The 14,993-nt window shown below is 45.9% G+C and overlaps 1 protein-coding gene, 1 long non-coding RNA gene and 4 other non-coding genes across 11 annotated transcripts in view; 2 read left to right on the top strand and 4 right to left on the bottom strand.

Annotated features, from left to right (window-relative positions):
- Positions 1-855: 855 nt before the first annotated feature.
- AURKB (aurora kinase B) lies at positions 856-6,042 on the bottom strand. Of its 6 annotated transcripts, none has more exons than XM_043474731.1 (9): positions 5,901-6,042; positions 5,571-5,642; positions 4,224-4,326; positions 4,059-4,113; positions 3,656-3,847; positions 3,222-3,360; positions 2,964-3,112; positions 2,132-2,306; positions 856-1,973 (listed from the first exon to the last, which is right to left on the bottom strand). In XM_043474731.1, the coding sequence occupies exons 2-9, from the start codon at positions 5,616-5,618 to the stop codon at positions 1,800-1,802; spliced, it is 1,035 nt and encodes a 344-aa protein (XP_043330666.1). In that variant the 5' UTR covers positions 5,619-5,642; positions 5,901-6,042; the 3' UTR covers positions 856-1,799. The 6 variants fall into 6 exon arrangements, with proteins under 6 accessions (XP_043330666.1, XP_043330691.1, XP_043330675.1 ...); XM_043474756.1 differs by having other exon boundaries at positions 5,957-6,008; XM_043474740.1 differs by having other exon boundaries at positions 5,913-5,985.
- Positions 6,043-12,769: 6,727 nt separating this feature from the next.
- TRNAW-CCA lies at positions 12,770-12,841 on the bottom strand. The gene has a single exon. It is a non-coding gene; the product is annotated as a tRNA-Trp (tRNA).
- A 577-nt stretch (positions 12,842-13,418) lies between these two features.
- On the top strand, positions 13,419-13,490 carry TRNAG-UCC. Its single transcript has one exon. It is a non-coding gene; the product is annotated as a tRNA-Gly (tRNA).
- Positions 13,491-13,899: 409 nt separating this feature from the next.
- TRNAD-GUC lies at positions 13,900-13,971 on the bottom strand. Its single transcript has one exon. It is a non-coding gene; the product is annotated as a tRNA-Asp (tRNA).
- Positions 13,972-14,573: 602 nt separating this feature from the next.
- On the bottom strand, positions 14,574-14,645 carry TRNAP-CGG. The gene has a single exon. It is a non-coding gene; the product is annotated as a tRNA-Pro (tRNA).
- Positions 14,646-14,804: 159 nt separating this feature from the next.
- Positions 14,805-14,993, top strand: part of LOC122445479 — an 8,322-nt gene continuing 8,133 nt past the window's right edge. The window contains exon 1 of the long non-coding RNA XR_006270539.1: positions 14,805-14,941. This is a non-coding gene — a long non-coding RNA (uncharacterized LOC122445479). The remainder of the gene's footprint in view (positions 14,942-14,993) is intronic.

The following is a 14,993-nucleotide window of genomic DNA, read 5'->3' as shown; positions in this document are numbered from 1 at the left end:
ACTCAGTAACTATTGTCAAATGAATAAATCAACCAAAATTATGATATAACTACATCATTAGGATGTAGGGACAGAAAATGCCCTTGTGTCTGGTGGCAGTGGAGTTAAAGAATGAAGTCCTTACATTTTGTATCAGGAAAATGATAGATTAAAGCCTAAAACTGAAAATGTAAAGTAGTGACAGAAGCATGTGATTTGGAGATAACAAAGTAAATACCAAAAACAAAGCAAAACTGTAAAAGGATTTGGAACAAATCCAAAAGGATTTGTCTCTAGGGAGAGAGAAATGGGAAGACTGTTGGTTTTTTGTTTTTTTAAGCCCTATACTGTCCTTCAATTATTTTAATCTGTGGGCATATGTAGTGGGTTGACTGGTAGCCCCCTAAAAGATATGTCAGTGTCTTAACCTCTGGAAGCAATGAATGCAGTGTTTTTTGGGGAAAGGGTCTTTGCAGATATAATTAAGGATTGTGAGAAAACATTATCCTGGATTATCTAGGTGAGCCATAAATCAAATTGCTAGTGTTCTTTTAAGACATAGAGGAGAGAAAAGCGAAGACAGGAAGGCTGTGTGAAGACAGAAGCAGAGCTTGGAGTGATGTAGCCACAAGCCATGAAGTGCCTGGAGTCACATGAAGATGGAAAAGGCAAGGCAGGATTTTTCCCTAGAGGCATATATGGGAGGGTGGTGCTACTGACACCTTGATCATGGACTTCTGGCCTCTAGAACTGTCAGAGAATCCATTTCTGCTGTTTAAAACCACCCAGGTTTGTGGTAATTTGTTACAGTAGCCCTAGGAATTGAATATAGCATGAATATCTGAGATGAAATAAAAATAAGAAACTTTAAAAAAAAAGAAACTTTATTGATGTTCTTCACCACATGGCTTAAAAGTACAAATAATAAACACATGCAGAAAAAGCATTAGGTGAAACTTAACACCTGTTCATTCTTCAAAAAACACCAAACCATTAACTAGGAAGAGCCCAGGTCTTCCTTAACCTGATAAAAGACATGTATCAAAAACTTACAGCAAGAGATTTCCCTGACAGTCCAGTGGTTAGGACTCCAAGCTTCCACTGCAAGGGGAATGGGTTTGTCCCCTGGTCAGAGAAACTTAAGATCCTGCATGCTGCTCCGGGTGGCCAAAACAAAACCTACAGGAAGCACCATATTGCAAGCATCATACATAGCAGTGAAACCTTAGGTCAGGAACAAGATACCATCAGCTTCTATTTACTCCTGTGCTAAATCCTCACCAGAGCAGAAAAACAAACAAAAAAGACAACTTTAATTGCTCCTGGGTGAGCAAGACTGACCCAGGAAAGGGAAAGATTAGAGGTCAACTAAGAGGGAGTAATAAGAGAAGGTGGATGGAGATGGCTGGTGATGGCTGGTGTGCAGGCATAGCAAGGTGGCGCCAAGGTCCCCAGCATCCCCAGGCCTGGGAACCAGAGCAGGGGAAAGAAAAGATGTGGAAGTGGGATGGTTGGGAGCTGACCAGATGGGGTTAGAGCTGAGAGGTTGCTTTCAGTGCTGAGGGGTGCTGCCAGGGGTGGTGATGCCGTGCCCACCCCAGTGCCCCTCATGGGCAACTCCCTCACCTCCTCCCCACAGGTGATGACTTCCCTCCACAGCAGTCGCCACCTGTAAACATCTACACTCATCAGTACAAAAAGCTTCAGCCTTTATTAAATAAAGAGGAGGTGGAAGACAGATGCAGAAACAGGCTGGGGACACCCCCCTCCTCCTAACTACACATATACAGACAGACACAACTGAGAAAATGACGGACATTTCAGGGGACAGACTGAGGGGCGGAGGGAGGCAGCACCCTGCGAGAGTGGGCCCGGACCCAAGGGTGGGCTGAGACCTGGGCCAGTGGCAGGCGTTCTGAGGGGTTATGCTTGAGCAGCTTGGAGATGAGGTCCTGGGCTCCCACGGGCACAGAAGGAGGGAACTTTAGGTCCACCTGCAAGAAGGAGAGAAGGGCTTCATCCTGGCTGCTTTTGCCTCCACTTCCCACTCTATTAGCGGGGTTTAACATCAACAGCAACAGTGTGCCCACTCCCTGCCCCAGCCCCTGAGCTGGCACAAACTCCAGCTAGACCCTGGGGGCCAGCCTCACACCTTGACAATGCGCCGGTACGTCTCATTGTGGGAAGCACTCTCAAAGGGTGGGTTTCCCACCAGCAGCTCGTAGCAGAGCACACCAATGCACCACAGGTCCACCTTCTCATTGTGCGTGCGCCCCTCAATCATCTCTGGGGGCAGGTAGTCCAGAGTGCCGCACATTGTCTTCCTCCTGGGGGGGTGAATGGGCAGGGATCTCAGATCCAGACTTTCCCTCCTTTCCCTGCAGCCTGACAGGGAGCCCAGACTCCAGGATGTGCCAGGGGTCTTCCATCCAGGCTCTGATGGGGTCTTTGGGGTAGGAGTGGGGCTAACACACTGCCTCTGCATTTCCACACTGAGGGCCATACCTTAAATCAGATATGAGGGCAACGTTCACCTTAGAATTAAAGGAAAAATTTCAGATGTCCATCAACCGCATGTTGCTCAATCACGTTACATCTCTACTGTGCAATACTATGAAGCCATTAAAAATGATGTGGGAGTATTCTCAGTGATATGGCAAGAAGGTCCCAATGTTTCAAGTGAGAAATCTGGGTGACAAAACTGAGTCTCCTATTTTTGTTTTTGGCCACACTGCATGGTTTGCAGGATCTTAGTTCCCTTGACCAGGGAACTAAGGTTGCATTGAACCTGGGCCCCCTGCAGTGAAAGCTGGAGTCCTAACCACTGGACCAGCAGGGAACTCCCAGAGTCTCCTATTTTTGTAAAGATATTGCTGTGTCTATATATTTACATGAGAACCCAAAATGTCTCTGGGTAACAAGATCTGGAGGGGTTTTATTTTGAGGGGCTTCATACCCAGGGTTGGCCTCCTGGCCCACCATACCTCAGGGAGGGGGCATGCACCGACCAGCCGAAGTCAGCAATCTTCAGCTCTCCCCGGAGCCCCAAGAGCAGGTTCTCTGGCTTGATGTCTCTGTGAATCACCTTCTTCGCATGGCAATACGTCAGAGCATCTGCCAGCTCCTCCATGATCTGGGGGGCCAATGACAGACAGTCAGACAGGGACTGACCCCGGGCTGCAAACGGCATCCCCCCAGCCTCCAGGCCCCTGCCAGTGCCCCAGGTGCCCACCCGCCCCGACCGTGGCTGTTCGCTGCTCATCAAAAGTTCGGCTCTTCTGCAGCTCCTTGTAGAGCTCCCCTCGGGGGGCATACTCCAGAATCAAGTAGATCCTTCGCCGGTCATAGAAATAGTTGTAGAGACGCAAGATGTTGGGATGTCTGGGAGAGGAGACAGAGGAGGCATCAGGCTGCATTCTGGCCTAAGGAAATGGGAAAGATGACAGGTCGCATTGGGGCAAACTGGGTCAGGTCTGGGCCAGATAGGGGAAGCCAGGTGGGAGTCCTAAGTGGGGACTGGAGGTGATTTTCTGGATTCAAGGCTCTGGCTGGGATTGAGAGCTCATTGGGGCTGCGTGGCCACAGCTGCAGAGAAGACAGTCCAGATGTGGTGGGGTTGGAGGAAGAGTGGGGTTGGGGCGGCAGGGGGCTCTGGCTCAGGGGACGTTGAGCATACTGTAGATGGGCTTGGATTTCGATCTCTCTACGCAGCTGGTGCTCCACACCCTCCTTCTCAATCTGAGACTTGAAGAGGACTTTGAGCGCCACGATGAAATGGCTTTTCTTCTCCCGAGCCAAGTACACATTTCCAAACTTGCCTTTGCCCAGAGGACGCCCAATCTCAAAGTCATCGATTGTGAAGGAACGCCTGTTTGGGAGGCAGTGGTGGAGCAGCTGAGCAGTGGTTAGTCGGTCCTCTGAGGTGTTTGCCTTCTCCCTGCGCCTCCACCCCTCCTGCCTGCAGTCCTGCTTCTCTTCCAGGGGAAATGAGGATGGATCAGGCTTTCTCGCCTGCATCCCTCCTCCTCCTGCCTTTGTCCCACCCCCTCTGTTGCCACCCCAAAGCTTGGGGAGCTTACTTCGGGATGTTGGGGGTCCCACTGCTGTTCTCCACCACCTTCTGACCAGGGGCAGCTAAGGAAAGAACAGGGAATTTGAGGCCATCCTTTGATATTTTCATCCCCACCCACCCTCTGCAGACCCAAGTTCCCTCAGGTCAATCCCCTCCCTTTGTGCTAGTTTACCTGTGGGCTGGGCATTGGAGCGACTCATGAGGACAAGCGCTGAAGGGGTGACAGGATCCTTCCGGAGGACTCTCTGGGGCAGGGTGTTCAGGCCAGGCTGAGCCTGAGAAGGACCAGAGGGGAGCTCTGAGGGTGCCTTTATCCCGGTGACCGGGTTGGAATGCGCTACAAGCAGCATTTCAGGGCTTGCTATAAAGCCACCCACCTACCCCACCCCATCCCCAGTTCAAAGAGGAACAGTGAAACCATAATTTTGCTACTCAGTCTTGTCCATAACACCACTCATTTACCCAGCCCCCTACCCCAGGGGGCAGTAGAGGCTGCGGTAATGAACACCTACAATTCAAGGAGCTTCAGAACAGAGGTATTCTCACAGTCCCCTAAGCTCAGTCTGTTAAGGCTCAGATAAAATCCTTTGGGGCCTTGAGTGTTCAGCAAATCTCAGTATTTACCCCTTTGCAACAACAGGCTTTAGGGACACTGAAGGCTATTCTAATGGTCCTGGAGCACTTGTCACTTTCAACTTGTGAGTAATACACACCCCTTTCTTTTGGGAGTGACTGGTGTAGACATGACAGTGTCATCTCATTCAGCCTTCCCATTCAGAGCTTCACCAGGGAGGGAGCTGATGGACAAGGGGATAGAGGGACCCTCCAGGATACTCAAGCCCCACCAATAGAGAACAAAGCTCATGTTGGGCCCCTTCTTCTTTAACCAAGAGAGAAAGAGCCTCAGTGCTCCTACAGACTTGTTCATAAACAGCGAATTTAGGATTTACAAATAAGCAAGTTGAACAAAATGGAGTCCAGAAATAGATCCACATATAAGTGGGAATTTAATATATACAATAATGCTAGCATTTCAAATCAGGGGGTAGATTCACTGGAAAATAAAACCTTTTAGATGCATATGTCACACCAGTTATTAAAATCCAAATTCTTAAGTAAGACTTCTCTTGGACCTTTTAAAGTTATAAACTCATCTAAATACCCTATATCAAAAAATAAATAAATAAATACCCTATATCTATTTCCTGCCTAGCCTATTTTTTCAGGACAACAGTTGAGATTCATGGCCTAACAGGCCAGACCCTGCCTGCTCAGTCCCAGACGCCATTTGTATGTGACAAGTAGGCTCAGCTCTGCAGAGGTCCTCACAGGCTGGTCAAATTCAAACTGGTAGCACCGGATACGATGTGGCTACAAATGACCTGACTGGGGCCCATGCGCTGGTGCAAAGCTAGGAGAAAAGTGCTAAGAGGATCGCCCTCTGCAGAATCTCGAATCTGCAAGCAGGAAGTCGCCAGGCTGGTCGCCTCTGGGAGAGGGGAAGTGAGAAAGCCCTTACCGTCTGCCGGCCATAGGGCCAGGGGTAGGCGTTCTCCTTCTGGGCCATCCGTAGAGGGAAAGGGGGAGGGAACTGGGCAGAGAAGAGAAATACAGCCGTGAGAAGCAAAAAAAGAAAAAAAAAAAAAGGAGAGAGAAGTGAGGGGTCTGATCGACCTAGCCGGAAGTGTTTGCCGAAGAGGGGTGGTGGGGGAGGGGAGGAGTTGGTGAAAGGGCGCAAGTCCAAAAGCTGGCTTCATCAGAGCGCATCCCCGCACTCGCCTCTCCGCCTCCACCCTGCTACCGGCCTCACTCCTTCCAGGACCCCTTTCTCCACCCTAGAGCAACCAACCTGCCGGATCACCTGGCCTCTCCCGGAGCAAGAATCCCGAAAGAAACCCGTGGTACCTTGGCCGCTGGCAACAACTGAATCTGTCCGGCCGCGCCCCCTCACCCCCGCCGAGGTCCTTTCAAATCTCCCGCCCGGGTCCCATTGGTTGAGACTGCTGCCCATGCCCAATTCTCATTGGCTAAGTGTCCCATGACGTAGCTCCAGGGGCCCAATGGAAAAAGCAGAATGAGAGCCAGGGTTTTAGCTTAGGAAGAGTTTTCCTCAAGCCTCAAATAGTCTTATTGGTGTTTTGTTTTTAAAATTTAAGTCATCAATATAATCTGGAATGTCTTCTTGTGTATATGTATGAACTGGACTTATCTGGTAGCTCAGCGATGGAGAATCCGCCTGCCAAAGCAGGAGGCGTGAGTTCGACTCCCTGTCGGTGGGATCCCCTGGAGCAGGAAATGGCAACCGGCTCCAGTATTCTTTCCTGGGAAATCCCAAGAACAGAGGAGCCTGGCAGGCTAACAAAAGCAACTAGGTTTTCTTCCATGAGCCAATCCGTCTCCTTCCCTAATGCACTAAGTTACGAGTTTTGGTATTTGCTGTCATAAGCATACTAACCGATACGCATCTACAGATCTAGAGTGTTAGTAGTTATTTGGGTTGAATGATGCAAAGCTGACAATCATTCTGACCTACAGAAAACACCAATTTCATATGATTCAACCCGATGTAAATTAAATAAGTCCAAATGGGTTTCTAGATCAGTTCACAACGCTTTTGGCTGCAAGTAACAGGAAACTCAGCTAACAATGGCACATACAACAAACATCTATTTTCTCTTCCACAATAAATCAGAAAGTAGGTAAGCTGGCTCAGGAACTGAACAATGTTAGAGGTCTGGATTGACCTCTTCTGTGATTCTCTTAACATTCCCCTTGCGACTTCAAGATGAATGCCAGCTGTCTCTTTCTTTTAACAGAAAAAGCAGAAGACTTTCTAAAAGTCCCCAGTATAGGAATTCCCTGGTGGTTCAGTGGTTAGGACTCGATGCTCTCACTGTGGAGGGACAGGGTTAAACCCTGGTTGGGGGAACTAAGATCCCCAGAAGCCACACTTGGGGCCAAAAAAGAAAGTTCTCAGTAGATTTCTCCTGGGCTAAAACTGTGTCGGGCTTCCCTATCACATGACTACTGCAAAGGCGGCTGATAAAGTAACTTTGTCTTCCAGCCCCTACAGTTAAAGCAGCTAGGGACCACACTGGTAGAAACTGGAGGGTGCCACAGTTGCTTACAATTTTACTGTTGGGAGCCCATGATTTCTTTAAAGTTGTAAATCTGTGCATGATGTATCTCTAGAGATTTGATGAATATGGCCACCAGTGAAAAAAGCATTTGCTTCTGGAAATGTGATGCTGTTTTCATTCAGGGTCAGCCCAACACCACTTCCCAGAATCAGGGATCCCATTTCAATTTCAGTGCCTTTAACAACATATGTGGCATAGAGTGACTAGCTAATGAAGAGCTTTAGAAAAATCCTATCACTTGCAGTATACTTTATCCCTCATAATCTAGTGAAAGGAGACTTTTCTAGAACCTGTCAGGGACCTTGTGCATGGGTGGGATATGCCTGGTGGATCCCCATACAGTTTCTCTGCCACTGGAGTCTTTATATTCCCACTTGCACATTATATCAGAAGACATTTGGCCTTTCAGAAATAGTTGATGGGCCAGCATAAAATCGAGATTTGCATTATTCATAAAAAACAAAGCAAAACAAAACCTATCTGTCCTGGCAGCTAGGCAACCATCAGCTGCCTGTTCAACTTAGTGAACAGAATCTCTGTTATTTACCCCAGTGCTTCTCAAATGATCGGTAGGGAAGAACCAGTTTTAAGTATTTTCAATCTATCACAAATTGATACTTTTACAACATACACTAAAAATGAATTCCTTGAAAAATAAAGTATAAAAAATATAAAAATTACAAGACTACATATTTTGGTTATAACTAGTATTTATAATGGTAACCCACTTCAGTATTCTTGCCTGGAGAATCCCCCATGGACAGAAGAGCCCTACGGGCTACAGTCCATGGGGTCGCAAAGAGTTGGACACGACTAAGCACAGCATAGCATAGTATTTATAAAAGTACTCTGCCAAATGCTGTAGAGCTTTTAAAATACTTAACTCTCAAATTCTCTACTCATCCTGAACCTGAAAGTAACATTTCATGAAGTGGCACCAGTCTGTGGACCACACTGAGTACCACCAATCTACCTCCAGTCCAGCCCCATCCAGAATGGTGCTCTGTTCTCTCTGATGAGGCAGACTCAATATCCAGTCTCCCTCACAGACTGGTTTTGCCTGTCTTGACCTATGCAAACAGGACCATACAGAATATATTCTCTGGTGTCTGACTTTTCTCATTCAACATTTTTGAAATTTACCCATTCTGTTGATGTACTGATTTTTATTTATTTTTTGGTTGCACTTGGTCTTTGTTGCTGCGCACCGCTTTCTCTAATTGGGGTGAGCCAGGGTACTCTTCTTGGCTGTGTGTGGGTTTCTCATTATGGTTGCTTCTCTTGTTTATGGAGAACAGGCTCTAGGCCCACCAGCTTCAGTAGTTGTACCACTGCCGCCTCTAGTGCCCACGCTCAGTAGTTGTGGTGTAGGGGCTTAGTTGTTCCGTGGTATGTGAAATCTTCCTGGAATAGGGATTGAACCCCTGTCCCCTGAATTGATAGAGGGGGATCCTTATCCACTGTACTACCAGGGAAGACTCCTGACTTTTAAATATGCATGAACATGATAAAATCAACACAGACACAGGCTAATTAAAAGTAAATCTCTCAGTTCCTTCCCTAGAGGTCTAGTGGTTCCAATTTGGCTCTTTCACTGCCCTTGTCCTAGGTTCAAACCCTGGTCAGGGATGGCATGAAGTCCTGCAAGCCACGCTGTGTGGCAAAAAAAAAAAAAAGTGCAGCAATAAAAAATATTGCATGATACCGCTTATATGTGGAATCTAAAAAAAGTGATACAAATGAATTTATTTACAAAACAGAAAGAGTCACAGATGTAGAAAACAAATTTATGGTTGGGAAGGGGAGAGGGATAAACTGGGAAATTGGGATTGACATATGTATGCTACTATATATAAAATAGATAATTAATAAAGATATGTTGTATAGCATAAGGAACTCTATTCAATGCTCTGTATTGACACTTACATATGCAAAAAGAATCTAAAAAAAGTGAGTGAAATTCACTCAGTTGTGTCTGACTCTTTGCGACCCCATGGACTATACAGTCCATGGAATTCTCCAGGCCAGAATCTTGGAGTGGGAAGACTTTCCCTTTGCCAGGGGATCTTCCCAACCCAGGGATTGAACCCATGTCTCCCTCATTTCTGGAGGATTCTTTACCAGCTGAGCCACAAGGGAAGCAAAATAATAATAATAATAATAATAAAGAGTGAATATATGTATATGCATAACTGACTCACTTTGCTGTACCGCAGAGACTAACACAATATTGTAAATCAACTATACTCCAATAAAAACGCTGTTTTAATGTAGAAGGAAAGAGAATGAGAAAATTACCATTTTGTATCTCCTTAAAGGTGCCCTGGTTTATGCAGACACTAAGGCAGGTGCAGGACTCCCGACTGCCAGCCTCACCCTTTTTCAGTATTAGGTGGCCAGAGTTCCTGAGCTCTCCCGGTGCTAAATCATCAGCAGTTCTCAATAGAGCACATTTGGGTACTGCAACAAAGGCTGGTGGATTGTCAGCCTCTATCTTGGTACACGTGACACACCCTCTGACAGAAGGCAGTCCTCGGATTAAGGAGAAGAGAGGAGAGCGAGGCGCAGATTGCAGGCTGAGTGGGTGTCTGTTTTGTGTGCTGTGGAAAAGGCCTACATTCCTCTTCTGCAGCCCAAGCCTGTTACAGTAACAAAGGAAAGCGATGTCAAAGAAGAAATTCCCCACTGGGAAAGACAAAGCCAATGGAGTGGATAGCCGAAATTTCTTTGTTTTTTCCCCCAGTATACCAGAAGCAGCAAAAATACAGGTAGCGCTGGACTTATAATGACCACAGTGAAGTCTGGAGTATATTTGTTCAGTTGCTCAGTCGTGTCCGACTCTTTGCAACCCCATGAACCGCAGCATGCCAGGCCTCCCTGTCCATCATCAACTCCCAGAGTCCACCCAAACCCATGTCCATCGGGTCGGTGATGCCATCCAACCATCTCATCCTCTGTCGTCCCCTTCTCCTCCTGCCCTCAATCTTTCCCAGCAGCAGGGTCTTTCAAATGAGTCAGCTTTTCACATCAGGTGGCCAAAGTATTGGAGTTTCAGCTTCAGCATCAGTCCTTCCAGTGAACACCCAGGACTGATCTCCTTTAGGATGGACTGGTTGGATCTCCTTGCAGTCCAAGGGACTCTCAAGAGTCTTCTCCAACACCATCTCCAACACCGCAGTTCAAAAGCATCACTTCTTCGGTGCTCAGCTTTCTTTATAGTCCAACTCTCACATCCATACATGACCACTGGGAAAACCATAGGCTTGACTGTGCCTTTGTCGGCAAAGTAAAGTCTCTGCTTTTTTTTTTTTTTTTTAAGTCTCTGCTTTTTAACATGCTGTCTGGGTTGATCATATCTTTCCTTCCAAGGAGTAAGCGTCTTTTAATTTCATTGCTGCAATCACCATCTGCAGTAATTTTGGAGCCCAGAAAAATAAAGTCAGCCACTGTTTCCACTGTTTCCCCATCTATTTGCCATGAAGTGATGGGACCGGAAAACTAAGAACATGGCATCCAGTCCCATCACTTTCGCATGACATACTCTGCATATAAGTTCAATAAGCAGGGTGACAATATATAGCCCTGACGTACTCCTTTTCCTATTTGGAACCAGTCTGTTGTTCCATGTCCAGTTCTAACTGTTGCTTCCTGACCTGCATACAGGTTTCTCAAGAGGCAGGTCAGGTGGTCTGGTATTCCCATCTCTTTCAGAATTTTCCACAGTTTATTGTGATCCACACAGTCAAAGGCTTTGGCATAATCAATAAAGCAGAAATAGATGTTTTTCTGGAACTCTCCTGCTTTTTCGATGATCCAGAGGATGTTGGCAATTTGATCTCTGGTTCCTCTGCCTTTTCTAAAACCAGCTTGAACATCTGGAAATTCACGGTTCACATATTGCTGAAGCCTGGCTTGGAGAGTTTTGAGCATTACTTTACTATCATGTGAGATGAGTGCCATTGTGCAGTAGTTTGAGCATTCTTTGGCATTGCCTTTCTTTGGGATTGGAATGAAAACTGACCTTTTCCAGTCCTGTGGCCACTGCTGAGTTTTCCAGATTTGCTGGCATATTGAGTGCAGCACTTTCACAGCAACATCTTTCAGGATTTGAAATAGCTCAACTGGAATTCCATCACCTCCACTAGCTTTGTTCGTAGTGATGCTTCCTAAGGCCCACCTGACTTTACATTCCAGGATGTCTGGCTCTAGGTGAGTGATCACATCATCGTGATTATCTGTGAAGATCTTTTTCGTTCAGTTATTCTGTGTATTCTTGCCACCTCTTCTTAATATCTTCTGGTTCTGTTAGGTCCTTACCATTTCTGTCCTTTATTGAGCCCATCTTTGCATGAAATGTTCCCTTGGTATCTCTAATTTTCTTGAAGAGATCTCTAGTCTTTCCCATTCTGTTGTTTTCCTCTATTTCTTTGCATTGATCCCTGAGGAAGGCTTTCTTCTCTCTCCTTGCTATTCTTTGGAGCTCTGCATTCAAATGCATATATCTTTTCTTTTCTCCTTTTCTTTTCGCTTCTCTTCTTTTCACAGCTATTTGTAAGGCCTCCTCGGAGAGCCATTTTGCTTTTTTGCATTTTTTTTTCTTGGGGATGGTCTTGATTCCTACAAATTAAATACAAAATAGTTTTTTTTCAATACCCCTATGTTCTACTTCATGGAGAGAACATCAGAGATGACTAAAACCATTAAAAATAATGAACCAAATACAAGAACATAATAATTGAAACATACTTGATGTTTTAAAAAGAGAGAAAAAGAAAAGAAAAAAGAAAAATCGCTTTTAGTTGAAATATTAACAACCTGTTGGACAGCAGTGCAGTTAGCTGTTCAGTTAAGGAACTCTTTGAACTCTGGAACTGGTGTTTCAGAAATTCATGTTGTAGACCAAATTCAGCAGAGGCAAAAAAAAAAAAAAAAGAATGTACATGGTAACATTTTAGATAATGAGAAAAAACAAAACCGCAGATAACAAGATAGCCAGAATGTCTAACTTCAGAATTGTTTAATGACTTACAGCATTGTCCTTGAATTCAGATGGTCTTTAAAATAATAATTATAAAGACAATAGAATTCTATTCCTACAACAACGATAAGTGAAAATAATGGAGTACAAAATTATGAACACCACTGTCAAGTGGAACTTAAACTGCCAAAAATTAAATCACTCCTTTAAGAGGACTATGAACAATCATTATTACTTTAAAATTATTCGTTATTGCTACTTTTTTTCCGATAAAAAACATTTATTGCTCCAAAATATATTTTCTGAACAAGAATTGGTGAACAATTGATAAACAGTTTCTGTGTTAAGATATCTAAAATATCTATGAGATTAAAGGTATTACTATTTTAATTGGTTGATTTGAAGGAAACGGTAAGATGAAAATAAAAGTTTCAAAATTTGTATTTTAGGAGAAAACTCAGACGCTTTAGGGGGAAAAAATTACAGAAACACTCAGGTTTCCATATTTTTCCATATAATAACACGATGCTCTTTTTTTTTTTTTCCTTACCCGAAAAATAAATCTCAGTTGAAAAGCTTATCACACCGAAAATAATGCTTTGACCCCGACGTGATTTGAACACGCAACCTTCTGATCTGGAGTCAGACGCGCTACCGTTGCGCCACGAGGCCTTCCCGAGGCCGCGCTTTGACGGATCTCCAGAACAGATGCATCGTCATCATTAATGGGAGGGGTTTTACTCTTAGGCCCCACCCCGGTCTTTGTCATCGTGGTTCTTCGAGCGGCCAGTGGGCTGGACCGGCGCTCACTACGGTATTAACCATCCTCCCGACAAGTCGTGTTTAGTGGCACTTGGTTTAAAGCTCAATTCTTTAACTTCGGTGCACTTTGAGGTTACTCAACAAACTATTTCATGTGTTTGAGATTTATTTCTGGAGTTTCCGGGGCTAATGAAGTGTCGGTGCACAACTGCCGCGCCTCCTTCACTTGGCCTCTCTTGACTTTGGTTTCTATCTGGGTATAATCACACAGTCTCTAGCGTGGTGAGTGCAGCGCATTGGCGGTGCCCGGAGCCAAGCGCTGCTCACACGTGGGTGCTTCGTACACCACACCCATTATTTCTGTGTTCTCGTCGCTTTTGTCCTTCTCACGCCTAGGTCCTAATTCAGTCTCAGTCTTGGATCACTGAAACCAGGACCCTGTAGATCTAACTATTAAGGAATTCCGGGAATCTTAATAAAGTATACAGCGTTGGTGGTATAGTGGTGAGCATAGCTGCCTTCCAAGCAGTTGACCCGGGTTCGATTCCCGGCCAACGCAAGGTGTTTTCCTTTTTCTTTCTTTCTTTTTTTAAAAAGATCCTTCATGAATTACACTGGTGCAGTTATCTTCTGTCTCCCTTCTTGTGTTTTTTAAATTATCGTCAACTAAACGGATTTAATAAGCTTACTGAACAGTGAGGATAATAGCTCATAAACGTATTGAATGGAGAGAACAATTAATTTAGCCGCACACTTAAAATGCAAGTTACTTGAAATAAAACATTAACTTGAAATTTAGAATGTGAGTTTGAGTCAGGACAAATCATTTCTCTTCTTCTGCTTTTCTTTTTCTTCCAGTCTTCTTTTTATCTCCATCCCATGACTCCGGACAGGTACTTCAGAAATAAACAGTAAGGTTCTAACAGCGGTAAAAAAAAAGGAGAAAGAACAAAACACGTTGTTTACCCCTCCCCGTCGGGGAATCGAACCCCGGTCTCCCGCGTGACAGGCGGGGATACTCACCACTATACTAACGAGGAATGAGCTGGAATGAACTTGCTTCAAATCCTTGATCTATATCTTTTGGAGCTCAGCATACCAAGGGTGAAGTTCCTGGGTGGGGATGTTGTCCTTCCATCCACTAAGATATGCTGACCCAATACTATGCACGTTCTAGACGATAACTAAGTGAGAGTCCCCAGAAGGGCGAAAACGTGCAGGTGTTACCGAGACACAGAACTCCAAGGCTGCAGAGACCTGAATTCTGCTAGTCCTTGGTCTCTCCCTGACATAACTGAATAGGTCCCAAGCCGTTTCACTACCTGTCATCCACTACTACAAGCTGACTGACATCAGTTAAAACGCAACCAGGCTCTGGCGGTCGAGGGGTGGCACCAAGCAGGATGTGGGGGAGCAGAAAGCGAGTGCTTGCCCTAGTTCGGAAGTGCCTTCCCTCTTCCCAGCCCTGAGCACTGTGCACTGTGAGCCCCTTCCTGACCCCCGAGTGTCCACTCAGAACAAAAGACCTATCTGCACACTTTGAAGCGCTCAGTTCACTCGTATCTCTTTCCAACCCAGCCTCAATGCCATTCCAAGTGAGAATCACATTAGGGCGTTCTGGCTTCTGCAAAAGCCAAAGGCTGGGCTCGTCCGGGATTTGAACCCGGGACCTCTCGCACCCGAAGCGAGAATCATACCCCTAGACCAACGAGCCGACGCGCAAAACCGACCGTGGACGACTTTACAGGTCGTCCCAGGCTTTCTGCGGTCCCAGGGCTGTGATTCTCGGTGCCCTGATCTTAGTGCGCACCCGGGGACCACCAGCCCCGACGCAGAACACAGTGGAGCAGGGGTCTGGGATTCTCTCTCTGCTCTTGACCGCGAGCTTCGACTCCTCCCAGGAAATAACGTCGGGGAAGTGGGAGGGAGTGGTCTCGGCCTCGCCCACGAGCAGCCTTCCAGGACTGCCTCGAGCACCAGAGAAACCTGCTTCCTAGGATCACTGTCCAGGTGCCACTCCGTAACCCGGGGTCTCGACTCTTCCTGCTTCTACCGGTCGTCC

This window comes from Cervus canadensis, chromosome 1, assembly GCF_019320065.1.
Source record: "Cervus canadensis isolate Bull #8, Minnesota chromosome 1, ASM1932006v1, whole genome shotgun sequence".
NCBI classification, from domain to species: Eukaryota; Metazoa; Chordata; class Mammalia; order Artiodactyla; family Cervidae; genus Cervus; species Cervus canadensis.
This window is presented reverse-complemented; position numbering and strand designations above follow the sequence as displayed.

Excerpts from the sequence above, each read along its gene's own strand:
- AURKB (XM_043474731.1), bottom strand. The coding sequence starts at position 5,618 with ATGGCCCAGAAGGAGAACGCCTACCCCTGGCCCTATGGCCGGCAGACG. Across the intron at positions 4,327-5,570 it reads GGCCCTATGGCCGGCAGACG|GCTCAGCCTGGCCTGAACAC; the intron begins GTAAGGGCTTTC and ends GGTCCTTCTCAG. Across the intron at positions 3,848-4,058 it reads GGGACCCCCAACATCCCGAA|GCGTTCCTTCACAATCGATG; the intron begins GTAAGCTCCCCA and ends CCTCCCAAACAG.